Genomic DNA, 20,791 nt, shown 5'->3' with positions numbered 1-20,791 from the left:
CTTAAAGAAAGGCATATGTCTTAATCTCTCTCTTTTATGCCTTAATAGAAATTAGCTGTTCCCCAAAGTTAATGTATACTTCCCTGTTATCTATGTCCAGTTAATGGCCTCAGGTTAAATTGGTCAAGTTGTATCAGTTACAACCCCACCTTCCCAAGCTAATAAATAAGGCATCCATATTTTCCTTCCATTTTTTTAATATATGGATACTTGTTATTGGTAAAAACTGGAATATTGAACACTGGGTAGCCTCCTAAGAAATATCCGAGGAATCATTAACCATCAGTTAGAAAATGAGGGGTGCTATCAGCTCCTCACTGTGTCGTAAATTCCAATTTAGTTACATAAATAATCACTTTTCTACTCTCAACTATTGCTTGAGCTTCTAGTATTAACTTCTAGGGGATGAATGTCTAGTGTAGTGAGGTGTCCCAGCTTCACACCCCAAGTGAATTATATGTGATACAGTGCATATTTTAAGCCTGATCATCCCAAACATATTCTCCAAATATGTTTTAAAATGTTTTTATAGGGACGCCTGGGTGGCTCAGTTGGTTAAGCAGCTGCCTTCGGCTCAGGTCATGATCCCAGCGTCCTGGGATCAAGTCCCACATCGGGCTCCTTGCTCGGTGGGGAGCCTGCTTCTCCCTCTGCCTCTGCCTGCCATTCTGTCTGCCTGTGCTTGCTCTCTCTCCCTCTCTCTCTGACAAATAAATAAAAAATCTTAAAAAAAAATAAAATGTTTTTATATAGCTATTTTTATATAAAGTACTTTCAGCCAAATACAAAAATAATTTTATAAATAAGTTATATGTCTATAGTGAGGCCTCAAGAGGCTGGGAGTGCTGTGAAAACAAGCAGGTTTTGGGGGTACATCAAATATTAAAACAAGAGATAAGGCCAAGGAGAAAAATATTAGAAACTTTCTCTCCTGACTTGTTTTATATAGTGTAAAATGAGTGAAGAAAATAAAGGAAATGAGGTACTGAGGAATTAAATGCATTTAAATATATTTCAACTTCATTTGCTATGTTTCAACATGGTGTATGTACCCTACTTGGCTTTAGCTTGGCAGCAGGGGGGGTCATCTGAAGTGGTGAAATCTGGAAAAACTCCAATAGACCAGCGGCACCCAGGAAAAAGAACTACTTATGTTCCTGAGCAGCTGCCTCGAGGGGAGAAGGGGAGGGGATTCAACATCCTATAGTGTATGGGGTATACCACACAAATAACTCTTCTCCACCTTCTTCTTGTGTGGCCACAGACTGTTGTATATTTTGCAATAAACACAACAAATTTCATGCCCATAATATCTCCAACCACTCCCTCGACCTAAAATTAGCATGTGCAGTCATAGTTTAGTGAGGGCTAATCAGGGCTGGAAGGAAATATGAAAAACACAAGGCACAAGATTTGAAGAGAAACCAGAGTTTCAATTTCTCAGAGAATATGAACAAGGGAAACATGTCCTACTTACACAAATAAAAAGTTCTTCCACTTAAAAAAGCTGGGTAGGACATGTGGTTCTGACAACGCTGGTTGAACTGCAAAGTACAGACATTTCATTGTACCCACATGAGGAACCAGAACAGTCAGTTCATTGTATAGTATAACAAAGAGCTTGGTACTTAAAATACTTTAAATGAATGATTTTCAGTGAGGGAACAGAAATGAGTAACTTTTACTATCTCTCTCCAGAGAATATAAAAGAATGATGTTAAAAATATTTAAGTCTTTACTCTTTGAGCATACTGAAGATCTTATTTAATGGGATCTTTCCTATGAACCCGCTGGTGGATGTGGAGGTTGGAGCTCTGGCTGAAGCCTTTCCCACACTTGCTGCACTCATAGGGCTTCTCTCCAGTATGCACTCTCTGATGGATGAGGAGTTTTGAACTCTGGCTAAATCCCTTCCCACATTTGCCACAGTGATAGGGCTTCTCTCCAGTGTGGACTCTGAGATGGATGCGGAGATCAGAGCTCTGGCTGAAGCCCTTCCCACACTCATAGCACTGGAAAGGCTTCTCGCCTGTGTGTATGCAGCGGTGAATGTGAAGGTTTGAACTCTGACTGAAGCCCTTCCCGCACTCCCCACACTTGTAGGGCCTCTCCCCAGTGTGGACTCGCTGGTGGATGTGCAGGTTGGAGCGCTGACTGAAACTCATACCACACTCCCCACACTCATAGGGCTTCTCTCCAGTGTGCACTCGCTGGTGGATATGAAGTTTGGAGCTCTGACTAAAGCCCTTGCCACACTTGTCACATTTATAAGGCTTCTCGCCTGTATGGACTGCATGATGAATGAGCAGACTCGAACTTCTTGTGAAGCCCTTCCCACACTTGTCACACTTATAGGGTTTCTCATCGGTGTGGACTGCTCGATGGATGAGGAGACTGGAGCTCCTCGTGAAGCCCTTCCCACACAGCTCACATTTGTAGGGCTTTTCCTCTGTGTGGTGCCTTTGATGAAGCAGTAGTTCTGAGTGCTCACTGAAGTCCTTACCACACTGACTACACCTGTGTAATTTCTCTGCAGTGTGGATTTTCTCACATGGATGACCATCTGAGCTGTGGTTACGTCTCTTCCCAATGTTGTAATGGTTACAGGGTTTCTCCTCTGTTTGAGCTCTCTGATGACTACGACTGACCACTCGTGATTTCCAACCACAAACATCTTTGCAGTTACAGTCAATGAGATCCAAAGACTCTTTCAATCGGCCATTCTGGCAATTTGCCTCACCAGTGACCAATGGTGAGACCAGTTCTGTTACATCAGACATAAGTTTAATTTGAAGGTTCTCTGAACAATGATCCATGGGAGGACTTTCTCCCCGCAAGACTTTTCTCTCAGTGCTTTCTTCAGTTACAAATAGACTTTTGCTTTTCTGAAGATCCTGGGGCTCATTTTTACAGAATGTCACTGAGGAGTCCTGTGTGGTCATTTGGCTTGGGACTTTCAAAGACAAATATTCTTTATTCGCCATGTTTTTGTAATCATTACTTTGAAGAGTTACCACACTGCTCTTGTTTCTGGAAATATAGAAGATGCCTCTCCCTACTTCTGATAAGGGGAAAAAATCTAGTTCAGGATTCCTGCATACTTCTCCTGGAAGATTCAAAATATAATCCCAATAACATTGTTATTGTACTGGCCATATCTTCTAAAATTAGCCAGCAGAAAAGCCACTATGTAATAGATCCCTAAGTCCTTTCTCTTGAAGACTCTCCATAGAATTTTCATTCAAGTCTCCTAGGGAACAAAGAGAATTCAGTGATAAGAACACACAAAGAGTAGATTTCAAGATTTTATTTTATTTTTTAAAGATTTTCTTTATTTGTCAGAGAGAGAGACAGAGAGAGTGAGCGCAAGCACAAGCAGGGGGAGGGGCAGAGGCAGTGAGAGAAGCAGGCTCCCCACTGAGCAGGGAGCCTGATGCCGGCTGAACTCAATCCCAGGACTCTCGGATCACGACCTGAACTGAAGGCAGATGCTTAACTGACTTAACTGACGCCATCAAGGTGTCCCAGATTAGAACTGGATTGCCTAATGCCTGAAAAGTTAATAACTGGAAAATGTTCAGTCTTGTCCTTATAGTCATGTCCTTTGGGTTAGTGTTAGAAAGAGAAAACTTAGCTGTACAAGACATCTTAGCTTGTACAAGAAACCTTGTCTTGCCTTTTAAGCATAGTCAATAAAAGTGTGTTCCCCTACCAGGCAGAGGCTATGAATTCCACGTCCTTGTCACAAATAACATTTCATTTCACTTCACTATACTTTAATTAAATTTGTATTTAATTAGTAACTCACTTTAATAGGTGCTGGGTATACAAGGAAGAAAAGAGAAATTCTTTTGCTCTTCAAGCTAGAGCCTACTGGGAAGAAAAAAAAAATCAACAGTGGTAACACTCTAAGTGCAAAAACAGATGCATGCACAACCAGTCATGGGAGCACTGAGTACGGACTCGACCTGAATCCTGGGGAAGATTTCTGGGAGCAAATATAAGGGAGAGAAAAAAAAACTGAAAATGTAGAGAAAATCTGACATGCCCAGGAAAACTGTATGTAACTTCTTCTTTTTTTTTTTTAAGATTTTATTTATTTATTTGACAGAGAGAGATCACAAGTAGGCAGAGAGGCAGGCAGAGAGAGAGGAAGGGAAGCAGGCTTCCTGCTGAGCAGCGAGCCCGATGCGGGACTCGATCCCAGGACCCTGGGATCATGACCCGAGCCGAAGGCAGCGGCTTAACCCACTGAGCCACCCAGGCGCCCCTGTACGTAACTTCTTATGGAGGATATAAAACAGGTGATAGTGGTAAAGAACGTGCCCTGGAAAAGAAGGCTGGAGCCAGAACAAAGGGCTTTGTGTGTACTACTAAGGATTTAGGGCTACAAGTCTCAGGGATTTAAAATTTAAGGACTTCAGTGGGGAGTGAAATGCCTGACTTTGTGATTATAAACACCATCAGAAATAAGCAAGACTTTAGGTAGTGAAACAACTGCTGCAGCAAATCAGAAGCAAAATGATAAGGATGGTTACGGAGAGAAAGGGAGAGATTCATTCTAAATCATGCGATGACTAATTAAACTTGGAAGGAGGCACCGAGCATGATCCTCAAGTTCTTTGCTTGATTGACAGTATGAGAGTATAAATGGTAAGACAGGCCAGAGCTGGGAAGAGGGAACCAATAAACACAAACTTTGACTTGTTTAATTTGTGGTGCTGGTAGAACATTCTTGAACTGTTCAGTAACATGGGTCTAGAACTCAGAGAGAGCTGGGCTAGGAATGCAGATTTTAGACTTACTAGTATGTATGTCAGTCAAAATAATTAGAGTGAATATCTTAATATGACACTGAGATGACAAAAAAGAAGTCCACAATAGTCTTGGAAAAAAAGAAAGTTTGCAATCAGCAGAATAAAAATGTTGAGGAACTCCGAGATGAAGAGTAGGTGGATGACAAATGATGGAGTAACTAGAAAAAAATCCAAATGCACAGCTCAAATCACATACAGAAGGCTTCCAAAAGACTAAGAGACCTTCTCAACAAGTCCTAGAAATGCAAATTCCAAACTCAGGACCAACAACTATAAAAAGAGGTTGATCTTGGAAACAGGTTTATTAATTCACATTAGGCCTCTCTTTCTCTCTCCTTCCCTCCCTTCCTTTCCTTTCTTTCTTTTCTGTTCACTCACTCATTCGTTCATTCTATTCAAGTATCTCTTGAATACCCGCACCCAATGTAGGACTTAAACTCATGATCCCAAGGTCAAGAGACACATGCTCCTCCAAATGAGCCACCCAGGCGCCCCTCACGTTAGGCATTTCTAACGGTTCGACTAGTTGTTGCCATTAGCAGCACCACTCCCCTAAATACCTTCCCTGCAAAAAATGAAATCCTGGATGGCTAAGGGTAGTGGCCCACACAAAGCCTCAAGAACAGAATAAACAGCCAGCCAAAGAAAGACTTCTAATTGTATTATTTGGGCTGGAGAGAGTAGCAGAAGTTGAGGTAATACTGAACCTAAACAACGACAGGGTTGATTAAAGTACAAAAAGAAGCAAGTGAATCCACATTTGCCCAGAATAAAAGCTCAAGGTAACCCCTGAAATGGGATTTCTGACAAGGGAGATACCTCAGAGCTAGAGCTTGAGAAGCGTAGGATGTCCCAGGTAACTCAATGGACTGAAAAGGCAACATCAAATAGGTGGTTGTAGAATCACCCTCCGTGTGGATTCTTATGGTCACCTCAAGCCCAATCAGCAGAAGCCTCCTCTGTAAGGACAGCACTCATGCACCAGAGAGGGTCAACCATCAGCTGAGGAGGTATAGTCCAGTATCATACCATGAACATAAGGCTTTTTTTTTTTTAAAGATTTTTAAAAAAAGATTTTATTTAGGGGCTCCTGGGTGGCTCAGTAAGTTAAAGCCTCTTCCTTCAGCTCAGGTCATGATCCCGGGGTCCTGGGATCAAGCCCCGCATCAGGTTCTCTGCTCAGCAAGGAGCCTGCTTCCTCCTCTCTCTCTCTGTCTGCCTCTCTGCCTACTTGTGATCTCTGTCTGTCAAATAAATAAAATCTTTAACAACAACAACAAAAAAGATTTTATTTATTTATTTGAGAGAGAGAAAGAGAGAAAAAACACAAGTAGGGAGGAGGGGCAGAGGGAGAAGCAGGCTCCACCCAGAGCGGGAAGCCCAAAGCAGAGCCTTGATCCCAGGACCCTGGGACCATGACCTCAGCCAAAGGCAGACACTGAACCCAATGAGCCACCCAGGTGCCCCTGAACATAAGACTTTTGAAAAGAAATATGAGATCAACATAATAAAAACAACATAAGCAGACCAAAAAAAAGTAGAAAACAAACATAAATGAAGATTGGCTTCAAGAAATAAGGAACAGAGGAAACAGAATTTAAACGGTACATAATTAAAATCCCAAAGAAATCTGAGAGGATATCACATTTAGAAAAACAACATAATCTAATATAATATAAACACATTGCTATAAAAAATAATCAGAATTCTTTTAAATTAACCCAAGGACTGAAAAAGCGACAACTGTAATAACTAAGACCTACCATGCCCATGTGAAGCACTCAGGCTCTAGCTGCATTATCATGTAAGAGAACTCCTACGACATCCATTTTACCCATGAGGAAACCCAAGGTTGAAGAAGTTAAGTAACCTGTGTCATAACTACTGTCAGGGATACTGCTCTTAAGGTCTGCAATCTAGATGGGTCGAGTAGCAAAATGTGGAGTAAAAGGACAGAAAGATGGAAAGATAAAAGTAAAAGCCCATATTGTAGGAGTTCCATGAATACAGTGAAGGCAAAATGAGGGAGAGAAATCATCAAAGCACTAATAGATAAAAATATCTCTTAGAATCCACAATTCATTGCTCACTGAATGCTTTTAGTTGTGTGGGAAACCTCTGGATTTCAAGGAAAGAAACAAATCCCAGAAAATGCTAAAAGCATCCAGACAGAAAAGGCAGGTTGTGTGCAAATAAATGAGAATTATGTTGACACTGAACTAACAACTAGCAATACTGGATACCTAAGGATAACTGAGCAGTATCTTCCAATTACGGAGAAAAAGTGATTGTGAAAAAAATGATACATGATACAAGAAATAGCAGTGAGCAAAGAAGTCAATAAAACAATGAAGTTCAATCAGTTGTTGCTATACAAAACAATAATTAACCAAATTAACCCAAATGTTATACAATAGACTGGGATGAAATCACCCCAAAGTTAAAAAGCAAACATTAGGGACGCCTGGGTGGCTCAGTTGGTTAAGCAGCTGCCTTCGGCTCAGGTCATGATCCCAGCGTCCTGGGATCGAGTCCCGCATCGGGCTCCTTGCTCAGCAGGAGCCTGCTTCTCCCTATGCCTCTGCCTGCCATTCTGTCTGCCTGTGCTCGCTCTCTCTCCCTCTCTCTCTGACAAATAAATAAAATCTTTAAAAAAAAAAAAAAAAAAAAAGCAAACATTAGCTTTAAGAAAGGAAAAAAAAAAAAGGAACTATAATCAATAGTGCAGTACTTGACCCTGCAAGGAACAAGAGTTATGAGGTCAAAGCAATGTAATCATTAATCACTGATGTGACCCTGACATAAAATCTTGGGAGGATGCTGCCTGCCTGTGCTCTCTCTCTCTCTGACAAATAAATAAAATATTGAAAAAAAAAAATCTTGGGAGGATGGGCATGTTGGGGAAATAATGTAAAGGAGCTAAATCCTCATGTGTGATGTAAGAAAGTCAATACAGAATATAAAATATTGATAAACTGCAAAACAGCAGTATATTATAATAAACCCTAACTATACTGAGATACCATTTTCCACCTGTTACCCAAAACCTGAAGACACAATGCTTGTTAGTGTAAATTTGTATCACCCCCCCAAGAAGGACATTTTGAAAATTATCTATCAAAATCATAAATGTATGCACTCAGCATTCCAGCTTGGGGGTTTTATTCTTCAGATTTCCGGGCAAACTTGTGAAATGATACCTGCGCAAGATTTATTCACTGCAGATGGCTTGTGATAGCAAATGACCATAACCTGGAAGAGAGGAGTTAGGGACATGAAGGAAGGCTTACACTGTGCACCTTTTTATTTTTGCAGTATAACTTTAGTAATTTAAAAACATTTAGTACATTTGGGAATGTTCAAAATTTTCATTGTACATTTTTTCCAGCTTTATTTAGGTGTAGCTGACAATAACACTGTGTACTTTATGCTTTTTTTTTTTTTTTAAACCATATGAATGTATTTGTTCCTTAAAAAAAAAAAAAAAGTAATGGGATACCTGGGTGGCTCAGTTGGTTAAGCATTTGACTTCAGCTTAGGTCATGATCTCAGGGTCCTGGGGTCTGGGCTCTGTGCTCATCGGGGAGTCTGCCTCTCCCTCTGGGCCCCCTGCCCCTGCTCCTGTTCTCTCCTCCCATCTAGATCTCAAATAAAATCTTTAAAAAAAAATTAGTAGCTGCGTATTTTCAAGAATTAAAACCAAGTGACTATGAGAAGCCACCCTATGGCATAAGGAGCAGCAGAACAGGGAGAATGGCTTTTATAATAAGACATTTGATAGAATTTGCTTTACCTAGGTGAATGTATTATTTGTTCACAAATTTTAAAAGTAATGGCAAAAAGAAAAAGGAAAAAGAAAAATAGTGCAGTTTGGAACAGTTAAGTCACGTGCTGGGCCAAAGTTATTAAATGGTCAAAGGACACAGCCTCAGCATTCTTGCTGTACAATACCTGGGAATGACTGCAGAACTGGAAGGTCTATGAAAATCAGTGGGGGAGATATTGTATTAATGGTAGGTTCTATAAATAGTTATGAAACCTTGTGATATTAGTTTTTAAAAATATTTAAAATATTATGAAGAATGAATATTTAATATTAGAAGAAAATGCTGATGTAATGAGAAAAGGGTCCTTTTATAGGGAGTAAATGTCATAACAGAGATCTCTCAGACATACTGCATAAGATTGCCAGTTGAAAAATATATGTAGTATAATCTTATAAAATTTTAACACATATATTTGTAATATACACACCTATGTATGGAGTATATAAAAAAAGGATACACTAACTATCATTAGTGATATCATTTCATAATAATTCTGTGTTGATTCTTTGAGATTTTTATATCTTACTTGCATTAAAAATGTTGGACAACCACTCAATTTTTTATGAATTAAAAATGAAAACCTAGCACCAAGCTTGAAACTAGAAACACATATCCTACTTCGTTTTTCCTCTATTGCAAAACCACTTTCTACACAGCAGTCCCACTGATACTGGGCAAATTGGATCATACCACTAAGTTGCCCACGGGCTTCCCACTGAACTTAGCATGAATCCACACTTTTTACCCGTGCCTTCAATGCCACAAATGAGCCAGGCCCTGCCCACCATATCTTCCCCACTCTGTTCTTCTCAGGTGCTCCCTGAATTCTTGCCACACTCCTTCCAGGTCTTGGGTTTTCCCTTGTACTATTCTCTCTGCTTGGAATATCTTACCCTAACCAGTCACCTGTGTCATGCCATGAAGCCATTAGATCTCAGTTGAAATGTTATGTCAGAGGCTTTCCCTGAAACTTTCAACAATCACTCTTGTCTTGTCCCATGGCTTCATTCTCTCAGGGCACACTATTCTATCCTTCACAGGACTTAGAAATTTATAATAATATATTGTGTTTACTTAATATTTCTTCTTTGCCAAACCCACAGTAGTCAAATTTTAAATCTTGACTATTACTACCCAGCATAGGAAGTATTAAATACACTGCTTTCCCTCCAGAAACTTGGCTAGAAAAAAGGAAAATAAATCAGACTTGTAGATTCAATGGTTAATATAAAAGCATACAAAAAATATCCAATCAGGTCTGATGAGACTGTGAGATATAAATCGAAAGCTCTGAGAAGGGAGTCAAATGGAAGTAGTCGTCAAAGGTTTCACACTAGACTTCGAATAACATCTTAAAGGACCAAATTAATCAGGAAGCAGAGCATGATAATCATCAAAGTGTCTAGAGAAATCCAGGTAGGGAGTTTTGAGGTTCTAAACCAGCAACTAAGGGTAATTCCAGATTTTTATGCGAAGAGTGACATGATAAATTATATATTAAGGGAGATAAGCCTACTTGCAACATCCAACTTGAGCCTGAAGAATGATGTCAACAATCTGTCTCATTGTTAGCATTAAGTGGACCTTTTTAGAGGGCAATCTGTGAGACTTGAATGTTAATAAATTTAAAAGAACTTCAAGTAAAAAAAGAATTGATGAGAGAATTACAGATGCTGGGGATGGCGAGGTATAAACTTTATGGCTTATTTCTAATCTAGGCAGCTGGTAGAATGTTAATACTAAAAAAGTGGGAATATGAGAAGTTAAAAAAGGAAAATAACTTAGAAAATTCTCAATACACTGAATGTGAAGTGACATTGCATATTCAAGTGTAGATAGCCCATAGCCAAGAAAGTACATGGGAAGAGAGTTTCATATGAGGATAGGAAATAAAAGACATTAAGGATCATTGAGGCCATTTTTGCGTGTGCTAGCTCTTCGAGGAAGGCAGACAAGGGTACAGATACAGTGTACATTCTCAACAGGGGCAATATTGACACCAAGGGGGTGATAACAAAAAAGGTTGAGAAACACTGATAAATGGTGATCTAGAGGCAAAGGACCATTTAAGATTTCAAAGCTGGAGGGAAGACAGAAGCCAGTGAACGTGCAGAGAAAAGTAACAGGAGAAAGGCCAGAGGAAACAAGAAAACAATGACTTCATACATATCAAAAAATTTGAAGGTTAAGGTGAACACTATCAAAGCCATCAGAAGGGGCACCTGAGTGGCTCCGTGGGTTAAAGCCTCTGCCTTCAGCTCGGGTCATGATCCCAGGGTCCTGGGATCAAGCCATGTGTCGGGCTCTCTGCTCAGCGGGGAGCCTGCTTCCTCCTCTCTCTGCCTGCCTCTGCCTGCTTGTGATTTCTGTCTGTCAAATAAATAAATAAAATCTTAAAAAAAAAAAAAAAAAGCCATCAGAAGAACTGGTAAGTCTCAAAAAAAAAAATTTAAAAAAGGAAAAGCTCTGAGAGGGACAAAAGTTTAATAGCGACCTCCAGTTAAGCAATTCTGGTACAAAGACAGCACAGGCATTAGGTTTACATAAAGGAAATGGAAACATGGGACTCTGACTACTTACAGGGACCAATTCATTCTGTGGTTGCTTGCTTTGCTTCCCAGGTGTAGCTGAAAATAATGGTTTGAGAGCCACGGTTATGAGGACAAAGGCAGGAAAGAGCCCTGAAAGCCACCATCTGTCCATGTCCATGTGGACAAAGGTAGGAAAAAGCCCTGAAAGCCACCAATACAGGCTACTTCTTTTCAGTGGTTTTTGTACAATGTCCATTTTTACTACAAAATGGCAATTTCACATGGTTTAATCTAGTGTGTATATATGTATCTTATAGTCTAAATGTTTTTGAGAAAAACTGTGTCAATTATACCCATATCATTCTCTATGGTATGAAATTTTGTCCCATCACAAATTTTGTCTGGTATTCAGAAGGGGAGATGGATGAATCCCTGAATGGGAAGAAAAGAAGCAATGGAAATTAGATACTGTAGGGTGGGGATATTTAATGAAAATAAAGTCCAAGCCAAGATGGTACACGGCCAATGTGGGGAAAGTGTGGGAAAAGATAAGAATACCAATAAGAAGGTGAAAATGGAAAAGACAACAACTGTCTGAAAAGGAAGAGGGGGAATAAGTGAATAGACAAAGGTATGTCAGTATGTGGAAAGTATCTTTTGGAGGCCCTGGCTTTCTTCACAGACCAGAGGACTTCAGAGAGAACTCAGAATATTTCAAAAGGGACTCCTCTTCCGTGTATTAGTCTGGGTTTGTAATCTGCCACAGTGCCTAGCTGATTTCTTTGGAGTTCATTCTCCCTTATATAATGATCTTCACCCTGCTCTGAGAGATTACATCTGGGAAACAGAGGGATCAGATAACTATGTAGAAAGCAAAATCATTCCCAAGAGATGGTTTTATAATGGACATGGTTTCTAAGACAACTCAGTAAAGCTACATTCTCTGATTTTTAACAAGACAAATTCTTTGGCTGCTTACAATAATCAGAAACATACTTTGTGCCAAAAGGAAACTTTGATTCCTAAACCACAATCCCTGGGGTCCCAACACTATTTAAAATTGAAGAAACAAAGAGTCCAGTGGGCAGGTGTCCAGGCTCTTGTTCTTACCTACGGAGACTGTAGGTAACTGGCTGTAGTTCTCCAGCATCACAGCTCGGTGCAGCTTCCTCTGAGTGGGGTCCTGGCAGCCCCACTCTGCCTCAGTGAAGCCCCCAGAGACATCCTTGAATGTTACTAGTTCCTAAAACATTAAGCACATTCCTCCTCAACTGACAACTGTTTGCACAAATGCCCTGGAAGAAATGTGGGGCTGGTAACACTGGAGAGGGTGAGAAGGGGACAGAAGAAGAGTATAGTTCAGGGAGCTGAGTCATCCAAGTCAAGTTTTGTTAGATCAGCTTTCCTTTCTCAACTACTTTGCTACTTCTATCCAAATCCTTCCCCTCCTGCCCACAACTCACTCAAGCTCAAGCTGTCCAGTTACTGAATCTTTTCTTGTCACTGTCATCTCATGGTCATTGCTGAGTTGTCCTTTCCACCCCAGTCCTACCATTCTGACAACCTCAACACTCAAGAGAACAATTTGCTGAATGCTCTAACCTTACATTTCTTAATTTCTTCATAGTGCTAGTCATCTCTCTATCATTTCTTTATACTCAAAAACCATGACCAGGCCCATTTCACTATGTAGACCACTCTGCTTTTGAAATACTAATCTCTTAATAACCTACTCCCTAAAAACATCTTCCTGACCTTTTTGTTCTTCCTCTTCCATCACACCTGGTTTATCAAGATCACACCCTCAACTCTTCCGCTTTTTTTCTTCTCAGCCTAAGTATACTTTTGATCTTAAGTCTTTCTCTGGTCCTATCAAACATATGTTCTTTCTTGTTCTAAACTAAGTACTTGAACATTTCTGGAAAAAAGAAAATAGCACACATACACAAACCATAAGATACTCTCCTTAGGTATTCCCAAATATTTACTTCCAGCCGTGTTTCTCTTCACCTCCAGGTTCCATATCTTTACCCAACATCTGCACTTGAATGTCTAGGAGGCACTTAAAATTTAATAGGCCCCCATGGAACTCTTGCTCCCAATAATCTCCATCAATATCTGCTTTTCCCTAGGGGTTCCCACTTTAGTAAATGATCACACAACGCACCCAACTGCTGAAGCCAGTCTCAGAAGTCATTTTGATTCTCTCCTCTCTTCCTCACATTTTATTATCACCAAGTCCTACCTCTAAAATGTATCAGAATCTACCCACTTCTCTCCACCTTGCACAGGTATGGTTATAAGCCCCAGCCATCATGAAGTTCCAACTGTACCAACCTCCCATTTGTCTCTCTGCTTCCACACTTGCTCCTCAACAGAATGAATTTTCTACATAGTAGCCAGGGTGATCTTTTAAAACATATACCACCTCAGGGATGAAACTCTCCAAAGGCTTTGCAATGGGCATCAAGTAAAATCCAGACCCTTCATCTTGGCCTACAAGGTTTTAAAGACTGGGGTCCTGTCATTTCTCCAATCTCAATCTGAATCACTTCTTCCTATCTGTCACACTCAGCCCCAGTGACCTTGCAGGTCCTTGACAACATCAAACCCATCTCAACTTAGGGCCTTTGCACTGGCTGTCCCCTCTGCCCAGAACATTCTTTTCCCACATCTTCACATGCCTGGTTCCTTACAACTGCAACTCCTTAGAGAAGCATTTCCTTGACTGTCTAATCCACAGTGTGGAACCCAGAAACCATCACTTCTTGTTTTAATTTCTTTGTACTACTTATATCTTATCCCATTTTCTTATTTATTCATTTGGTTTCTTATTTAACGTCTCTCCCCACTAAGATATATATTCCTTAAGAACAGAGCGGGGGGGCGCCTGGGTGGCTCAGTGGGTTGAGCCGCTGCCTTCGGCTCAGGTTATGATCTCAGGGTTCTGTGATCGAGTCCCACATCGGGCTCTCTGCTCAGCAGGGAGCCTGCTTCCCTCTCTCTTTCTCTGCCTGCCTCTGTCTACTGTGATCTCTCTCTGTCAAATAAATAAATAAAATCTTTTTTTTTTTTTTTTAAAGATTTTATTTATTTATTTGACAGAGAGAAATCACAAGTAGGCAGAGAGGCAGGCAGAGAGAGAGGAGGAAGCAGGCTCCCCGCTGAGCAGAAAGCCTGATGTGGGGCTCGAACCCAGGACCTGGGATCATGACCTGAGCCGAAGGCAGCGGCTTAACCCACTGAGCCACCCAGGCGCCCCAAATAAAATCTTTAAAAAAAAAAAAAAAAAAAAAAAGAACAGAGAGAGGTTTGATCCTTATATCCTCAAGGCCTCAATCAATGCCTGGCATCTGATAGGAATCCAGACATTTAGTTAACTTCACAGTAACACGGGTTCCTTCTAGTGTTCTCTTGATGGAGCAACACTTCTCAAACTACCTCTGGTGAAGGACCAGTTTATTTTGAAAAGTTTCTAACATGTCACACTTTTGTCAGATATTTTTGCAAAATACAATAAAAAAGAGTTACTAGAAATAAAAATCCAGATGTATAAAATATCAATGCCATTTTTAAAATATTAGATTCAACAGACATAACATTTTTAAACACTTTTAGTTTCTCTCCTTATGTGTTTGCAGACTGGTAACAAGTAGTCTGTGGACTGGCACCAGCCTTCGGGCCACACCCTGAAAAGCAGAATGACAGAATATGACTGAGAACCAAGTGAAGCCAAAGAAGCAGCTCAACTTGGGCCAGGGAAGTACCCGATAACCTTCAAACTCTGACACCTCAGGCCTGAGGGGCACTACTCACACGCTTCTCAGGAAACTGAAGAAAACCAGGCTGCTTGCAGGAGTGACCAAACTACCCTACTTATCACCAGCGGAGAAGGTAATGATAAGGGAATGTGGCAGTTTCCTCCCAAGCTCTCCTCTCAAGATCATGGGTTTCCACTGTGTCTGAGGAGAAAGAGATGAGACTGGGCTCAAGAAGCCTGCAAGACCGGTGGCACCCAGATGTTGGCTAAGCATCCAACTCTTGATTTCGGTTCAGGTCATGCTCTCAGCGTCCTGGGATTGAGCCCCGTGTTGGGGGGTCCACACTCACTGGGGAGTCTGCTGGAGGACTGCCCTCTTCCTCTGCCCCTACTCGCATATGTGCTCTCTCTCTCCCCTTCTCTAAAATAAATAAATGAATATTAAAAAGAAAATAAAAGAAAAAAGCCTGTAAGTGCCTGTGCAAAGGTGGGACAGAGAAGGTGTAGAAGTGGAGGTTGCTGCCTCAGGGAGCCATACAGACACCCATTAAGACCACAGCACTTAGGGAACATGGAGCTGTAGAATTAGCCCCTCTCAGACTTGCTTCTTAACCTCAGAGAACAAGGCTGCTTTCTGTCCAAGGTTAACCTGTCCCAATACATTCTAGCTCCAATCCATTTCTTCCTTCTGAATCTAAGTCCATCAGTTATCTTTTTTCCTTTCATTTCTTATCCATTTTCCACTCAGTCATCTGGATGGTCTAAGACTCCTACCAACCTCAGTAATACTCAAACCACTTCAGATCTTGTCAACTCATCTCCCAAATTTCTCTCCAAAGTGTTACCTCTTCTTTATTTTCACTGCCACTGTCCTAGGTAAGGCCCTCATCTTACCTAGACCACAATAACTCCTTACCAAGTCTTTAAAATACAAGTTTGGTCATCTTTCAATCCACAGGCTGAAAGAATCATTAATTTTTCAAGATCTCACAGACAAAGTGGTGGGGAGAATTCCATGCCAGGAATGGAAAGGGTAAATATATATATATGTATATGTCTATATAATATATAGTTAAAAATAAATATAAATATATTTATATTTATATTTTTTTTTTGAAAGGATATATTGATGGACTATTAACTCTGCAGTAGATTGAAGGTTCTTGGATAAGAAATGGCAGGACAGGGGGTGCCTGGGTGGCTCAGTGGGTTAAGCCTCTGCCTTCGGTTCAGGTCATGATCTCAGGGTCCTAGGATCGAGACCTGCATGGGGCTCTCTGCTCAGCAGGGAGCCTATTCCCCCACCCCCACCCCCACCTGCCTCACTGCCTACTTTTGATGTCTCTTTTTCTGTCAAATAAATAAATAAAATCTTTAAGAAAAAAAAAAAAAAGAAGGGTGCCTGGGTGGCTCCAGGCCACCCAGAGGGAGGCCACCCAAGAGGGAGCCTGCTTCCTTCTCTCTCCCTGCCTGCCTCTCTGCCTACTTGTGATCTCGGTCTGTCAAATAAATAAAATCTTAAAAAAGAAAAAGAAAAAGAAAAAGAAATGGTAGGACAGTGGGCCAAATGAAAGGAATCAGCGTGACAAAGGAAAAGGGAAAGAAAATAGTGGTTCTGCTAAAGACAAGCTGGGAATGAAGGAATCTGAATTAAGAGGGCCTCCCCGCCCCCGACCCTGGCCCCACTATCAGTGGAGCTAATAATTTATACCCAAGGTGGACTCAGTATCCTGAAGGCCAACCAAAGGGGAAGGTCATGGGACTAGCTGTTTCCTGTTGCCACCTGACAAATGTCAAACTCTTTAAAACTACATGTATCATGTGGCTTTCCACTTCTTTTCCAGAGCTCATCTCCCTGGATCCAACAGTTTACTTAGAGGTAGGAAATAGTAATGCTTAAGTCAGGAGATGGACAAGAGCTGTCATCGCACTGGATTACCTGTAGTCAACCAAATGTCATGCTATAATCTAGAATAGCCCTTTACATGCTGCTTCTGCCTTGAGTTGTATTTCTTCCATCCATTTTGCAACTCCTAGTTTTAGGACAATCAACTACCTTTCTCAATCATGATCTCTTCCAAGATCTCATAGTATTTTTCACATCTCTCTACCAAAGATATAAAATCTGTCTTCCAAATTGGCTACAAGATTCTCAAGGATAATGGCCATGTTCTGCTAATCTTGAAATCCCCAGCAACTAGCTCAACTGACTAGGAATCTAAATGATATTTATAAATTCATATTCAACTTAAATGAATAATGAAAAGATACAAGTAAAACTGAACTTCAGGATCATCAAGGAAACTCATAATTTTACAGATGAGAAAACCAAGGTTCATGACAGTGAAGTGACCTACTCAAGGTCACAGAAGGAGGGGTTAAATTGGGACTTGTCCCTTTCAGCAGAGTCAAGGACAATGTCTGGTACGTAAGAGAACACTCAATAAGTATTGGCGGAATGAAGTCCTTTCTTTAAATTCAAGTTATTGGGGCGCCTGGGTGGCTCAGTAGGTTAAAGCCCCCGCCTTCGGCTCAGGTCACGATCCAGGGTCCTGGGATCGAGCCCCATATGGGGCTCTCTGATCAGCAGGGAGCCTGCTTCCACCTCTCTCTCTGCCTGCTTCTCTGCCTACTTGTGATCTCTGTCTGTCAAATAAATTAAAAAAAAATAATAACAAAAATAAATTCAAGTTATTAACATATTCCAGAATCCCAAAATTTCACTGTATTAGCAATTCCCAACTTCATGATAAATAATCTTCATCAAGGACCAGGTAGAGGAAAAGGAAGGAAAATATAGAGAGCGCAGGGTCTTATTCACATTAATTTCCCTTGAAGTTCTCAACTCCCTTTCTAGGCATAGAGATGGCATTCTCAGGACCTTGAGGCAGCTTGCTGCCTTCTAAACTGATTTTTATAAGAGCTCATGTTCTCTTCCTATGTATGCAAGAACTATATTTGCCAAGCAAAAAGATGGTCTTGCTGGTAGTGGTATTAAGAAGCAATTATTTCTTCCTTAAAATCCAGCCCGATATTTCACTCAAGTAACTTCTGGTGTATCTTCACTCAAGTAACTTCTGGTGTAATTGATTTGTTTAGTTATGGAGAGGGAATAGCATGGAGATGGAAGACATGGGGTTTCCTTCTGACTCTGCTGCTCGGCAACAAAGGACACTGTGTTTCCCTTCAGCTTTCTCAGAATTAGAGCTCTTCTTGGTAAAATGCCAGCACCAAGGCAGAGAGGGGGTTGGTTGATCCCTTCCATTTCAAACATTCTGTGTCTAAGTGTCAATCTTGAGGTAACTTTCTAGGAATGGTTTTATAGAGACAAATGAGTAATCAGTTTCTTAAAAAGTGCTACTCAGTAATTTAACAATTTATTGTACCAATTAAACATGTAGATATTTTGGTAAAGGGAACAAAGCAATCAGAGCAGAAAAGATGAATAACCCATCTTACATACCTTAATGATGCTCACATCAAGTATGCAGAGAAAAATCTCACAATAAATCCAACAAATCTTTGGATGTCCAAAGGCCAATGGGAGTAAAAAAAAAAAAAAAGTGAAATTCTCCTTTTAATAGGTTTGGGGTTGGAGGGAGTGCCTATGACTTTTAATTCTTAAAAACACACACAAATAACTCTGATGAACATCCTGGTTAGAAGCATTTCTGGGAGTGATTTGGTAACTACTGTGCTGGCATTTAACAAATTTTTTAATGTTTAGTAAATGGTTATTGTTAATATGTGTATTTTATTTTTTTCATATATGGAATCTGCTCATGAAGAAAAGCACAATTTATAATTCTATTTGTTTTCCTGAGACCACTGAACACTGGCCAGAGCATGTGATAACTGATTAACTTTCAATATAAGTGAAAAGTCTTGGCAGGAAAAGGGTGACTTTGAGAGAGGACCAGGCAAAGATGCTGTGTGGTCTTTCAATAGAATAGATGAGTGCTCTGGGGAGTGGGCCAAGTTCATGGAGGGAGGGTGGTTCAGTGAAAAATGATGTGTAATTTAAAGTAAGCAGCCACCTGTGCAGGCTCTGGCAACATCATTTGATAGCTACATGTCCTCAGTATATTCATGTCCTAACACCCATATTTATAAAGTGTATGTCTCACACTGAAGTCTGACAATAAAAAGAATGTACAGAACAAACACAGGACCTGGCCCCAGATAGGCACTCAATTAATTCTTATGTTCTTCTTTTGCTCCAAGCAAGAAAGATTATGTTCATTCTCGGAGACAAGGCATTTTCAGAGAAGAAACCCCAACTCACCTGGAACTTGGTCATTTCCTCCTCTCTGGAAGGACAGAGTCCTGGAAAGGTAGAGCTAGAGAAAGAGAGAAAGCCATGAAGATCAGGTCCACCTTGCAGGATACAGACTTGCCAGTCCAGCAAGACTGTAGGAAAAAAGTGCTCCTGCTACTAACCCCTTTTCAGTCAGCCCCTCATCTGCCCTCCCCTGAGACGCCTCCCTCGTCTCTCCTTGTTTTGAATTAAACAAGCCAAGCCTCCCCAACGAAGCCACAGGGTGAATAAATTCCACCGTCCCCAGTCACACTAAGATGTGTCCATTTGCTCAGGGTTTCTGATTTCTGCCCTGAAGTTCGAGAAAGACCAGTAGGGGCTCTTGGCTTGGATGCTTTGCTTCAGAATGGATTTCGACTCCCTGAGGCGCTTTCCCCGACCTGTCTCATTTCTGGGGTGGTAGGACAGTGCTGTGGGGACAGAAACCTGGGTCCCTCAAAAAAGCCCCTCTCGGTCGCCTAACGTCCACCGAAAACCGTGGAATAAGGCCAGTCACCCGCACAGAAATGGCCGGTGCGGCCAACTACGGAGACTCCAGGCCGGCCAAAGCCAAAGCTCAACCGGGCGAAACACTGGCCCCTCGGAGCCGCACCCACTTCAGCGCTGGGGGCCTCAAACTCAAGTGATCACAGCCAGGTCTGACGGACAGAGCGGCGGTCGCGACGCCCGGACACACGTGCGACCCCGGGCCGCACCTCCTCCAGGTCGCGCGCCCTCCCACAGCAACCCAACTAGGCTTCCGGGTGTCAGCGGCCCTGCGCCTCCCCCGAGGCACTCCCATATCCCAACCACCGGACGCCTCGCTGTCCGCGGCGCTGGCTGTCCGGTCCTGAGCATCTCACCTCCCACGTGGAATCCGATACCTGCAAGAGCAAGGACTCCCAACACTGACCCGCGCCCGCGCCTAAGGGCTCGGAACTACAAGTCCCAGAAAGCTGGGGCATGACCACGCCCACTTCCGGCGCTCGCTTCCGGCGAAGGTCCGAGCTTCGTGGGCTTTGGCGCCGAGGGCGGGTTCCTGTCCTTGGCGTCTGCGTGTACTTTGCTGTTCTTTGAGGTTAGAGACTAATTTGTTCAAGTTACCTTACCTTTTTGTTTTGTTTTGTTTTGTTGTTACAAACTCTGAAGAATTATTTTAGGAATACCTATTAAAGGGTTTTTTATTTTGCTGAAGGGCTTCTGGCATAAAAAAATGTAAATATCACCTGTAATTTTGTCTTTACCTTTACAAATATTCTGAAACGAATATATGCTATTCGGCATCACCATCTTGACTCCAAAGTTCATGCATTTGGCAAACATGAGGGCCTACAATGTTCCAGGAACTTGAAAATCACTGTGGATATTAAGCTTTAGTGGGGCAAACAAGCAATATTTATTTATACATAAATGGTATAGTGTGTTATAAAGTGATAGTGTGTTACGGAAAAAATAGAACTGAATTGGAGGGTTAAGGGGTGCAGTGTGCGTTGGAGTGGGTGTGTGGTGGGGTATGCTTTGCAGTTTTAAATGGGGATTATTGGAGCAAAGATACTGAC

The 20,791-nt window shown here is 41.4% G+C and overlaps 2 protein-coding genes across 2 annotated transcripts; both read right to left on the bottom strand.

The window, feature by feature from the left end:
• Positions 1 to 1,412: 1,412 nt before the first annotated feature.
• On the bottom strand, positions 1,413 to 3,137 carry ZNF239 (zinc finger protein 239; the record flags this gene model as incomplete). The annotated part of the gene is made up of 1 exon (XM_047701623.1): positions 1,413 to 3,137. A coding segment is annotated over one exon (1,377 nt), but the record flags the coding sequence as incomplete, so codon positions are not given.
• On the bottom strand, positions 2,911 to 19,868 carry LOC125084461 (zinc finger protein 235-like). Its single transcript, XM_047701759.1, has 7 exons — positions 19,750 to 19,868; positions 19,221 to 19,261; positions 18,399 to 18,455; positions 12,286 to 12,418; positions 11,225 to 11,271; positions 8,018 to 8,069; positions 2,911 to 3,250 (listed from the first exon to the last, which is right to left on the bottom strand). Exons 2-7 carry the CDS (start codon positions 19,233 to 19,235, stop codon positions 3,168 to 3,170), a joined length of 387 nt encoding a protein of 128 aa, XP_047557715.1. The 5' UTR covers positions 19,236 to 19,261; positions 19,750 to 19,868; the 3' UTR covers positions 2,911 to 3,167.
• Positions 19,869 to 20,791: the final 923 nt, after the last annotated feature.

This window comes from Lutra lutra, chromosome 14 (genome assembly GCF_902655055.1).
Source record: "Lutra lutra chromosome 14, mLutLut1.2, whole genome shotgun sequence".
NCBI lineage: Eukaryota > Metazoa > Chordata > Mammalia > Carnivora > Mustelidae > Lutra > Lutra lutra.
This window is presented reverse-complemented; position numbering and strand designations above follow the sequence as displayed.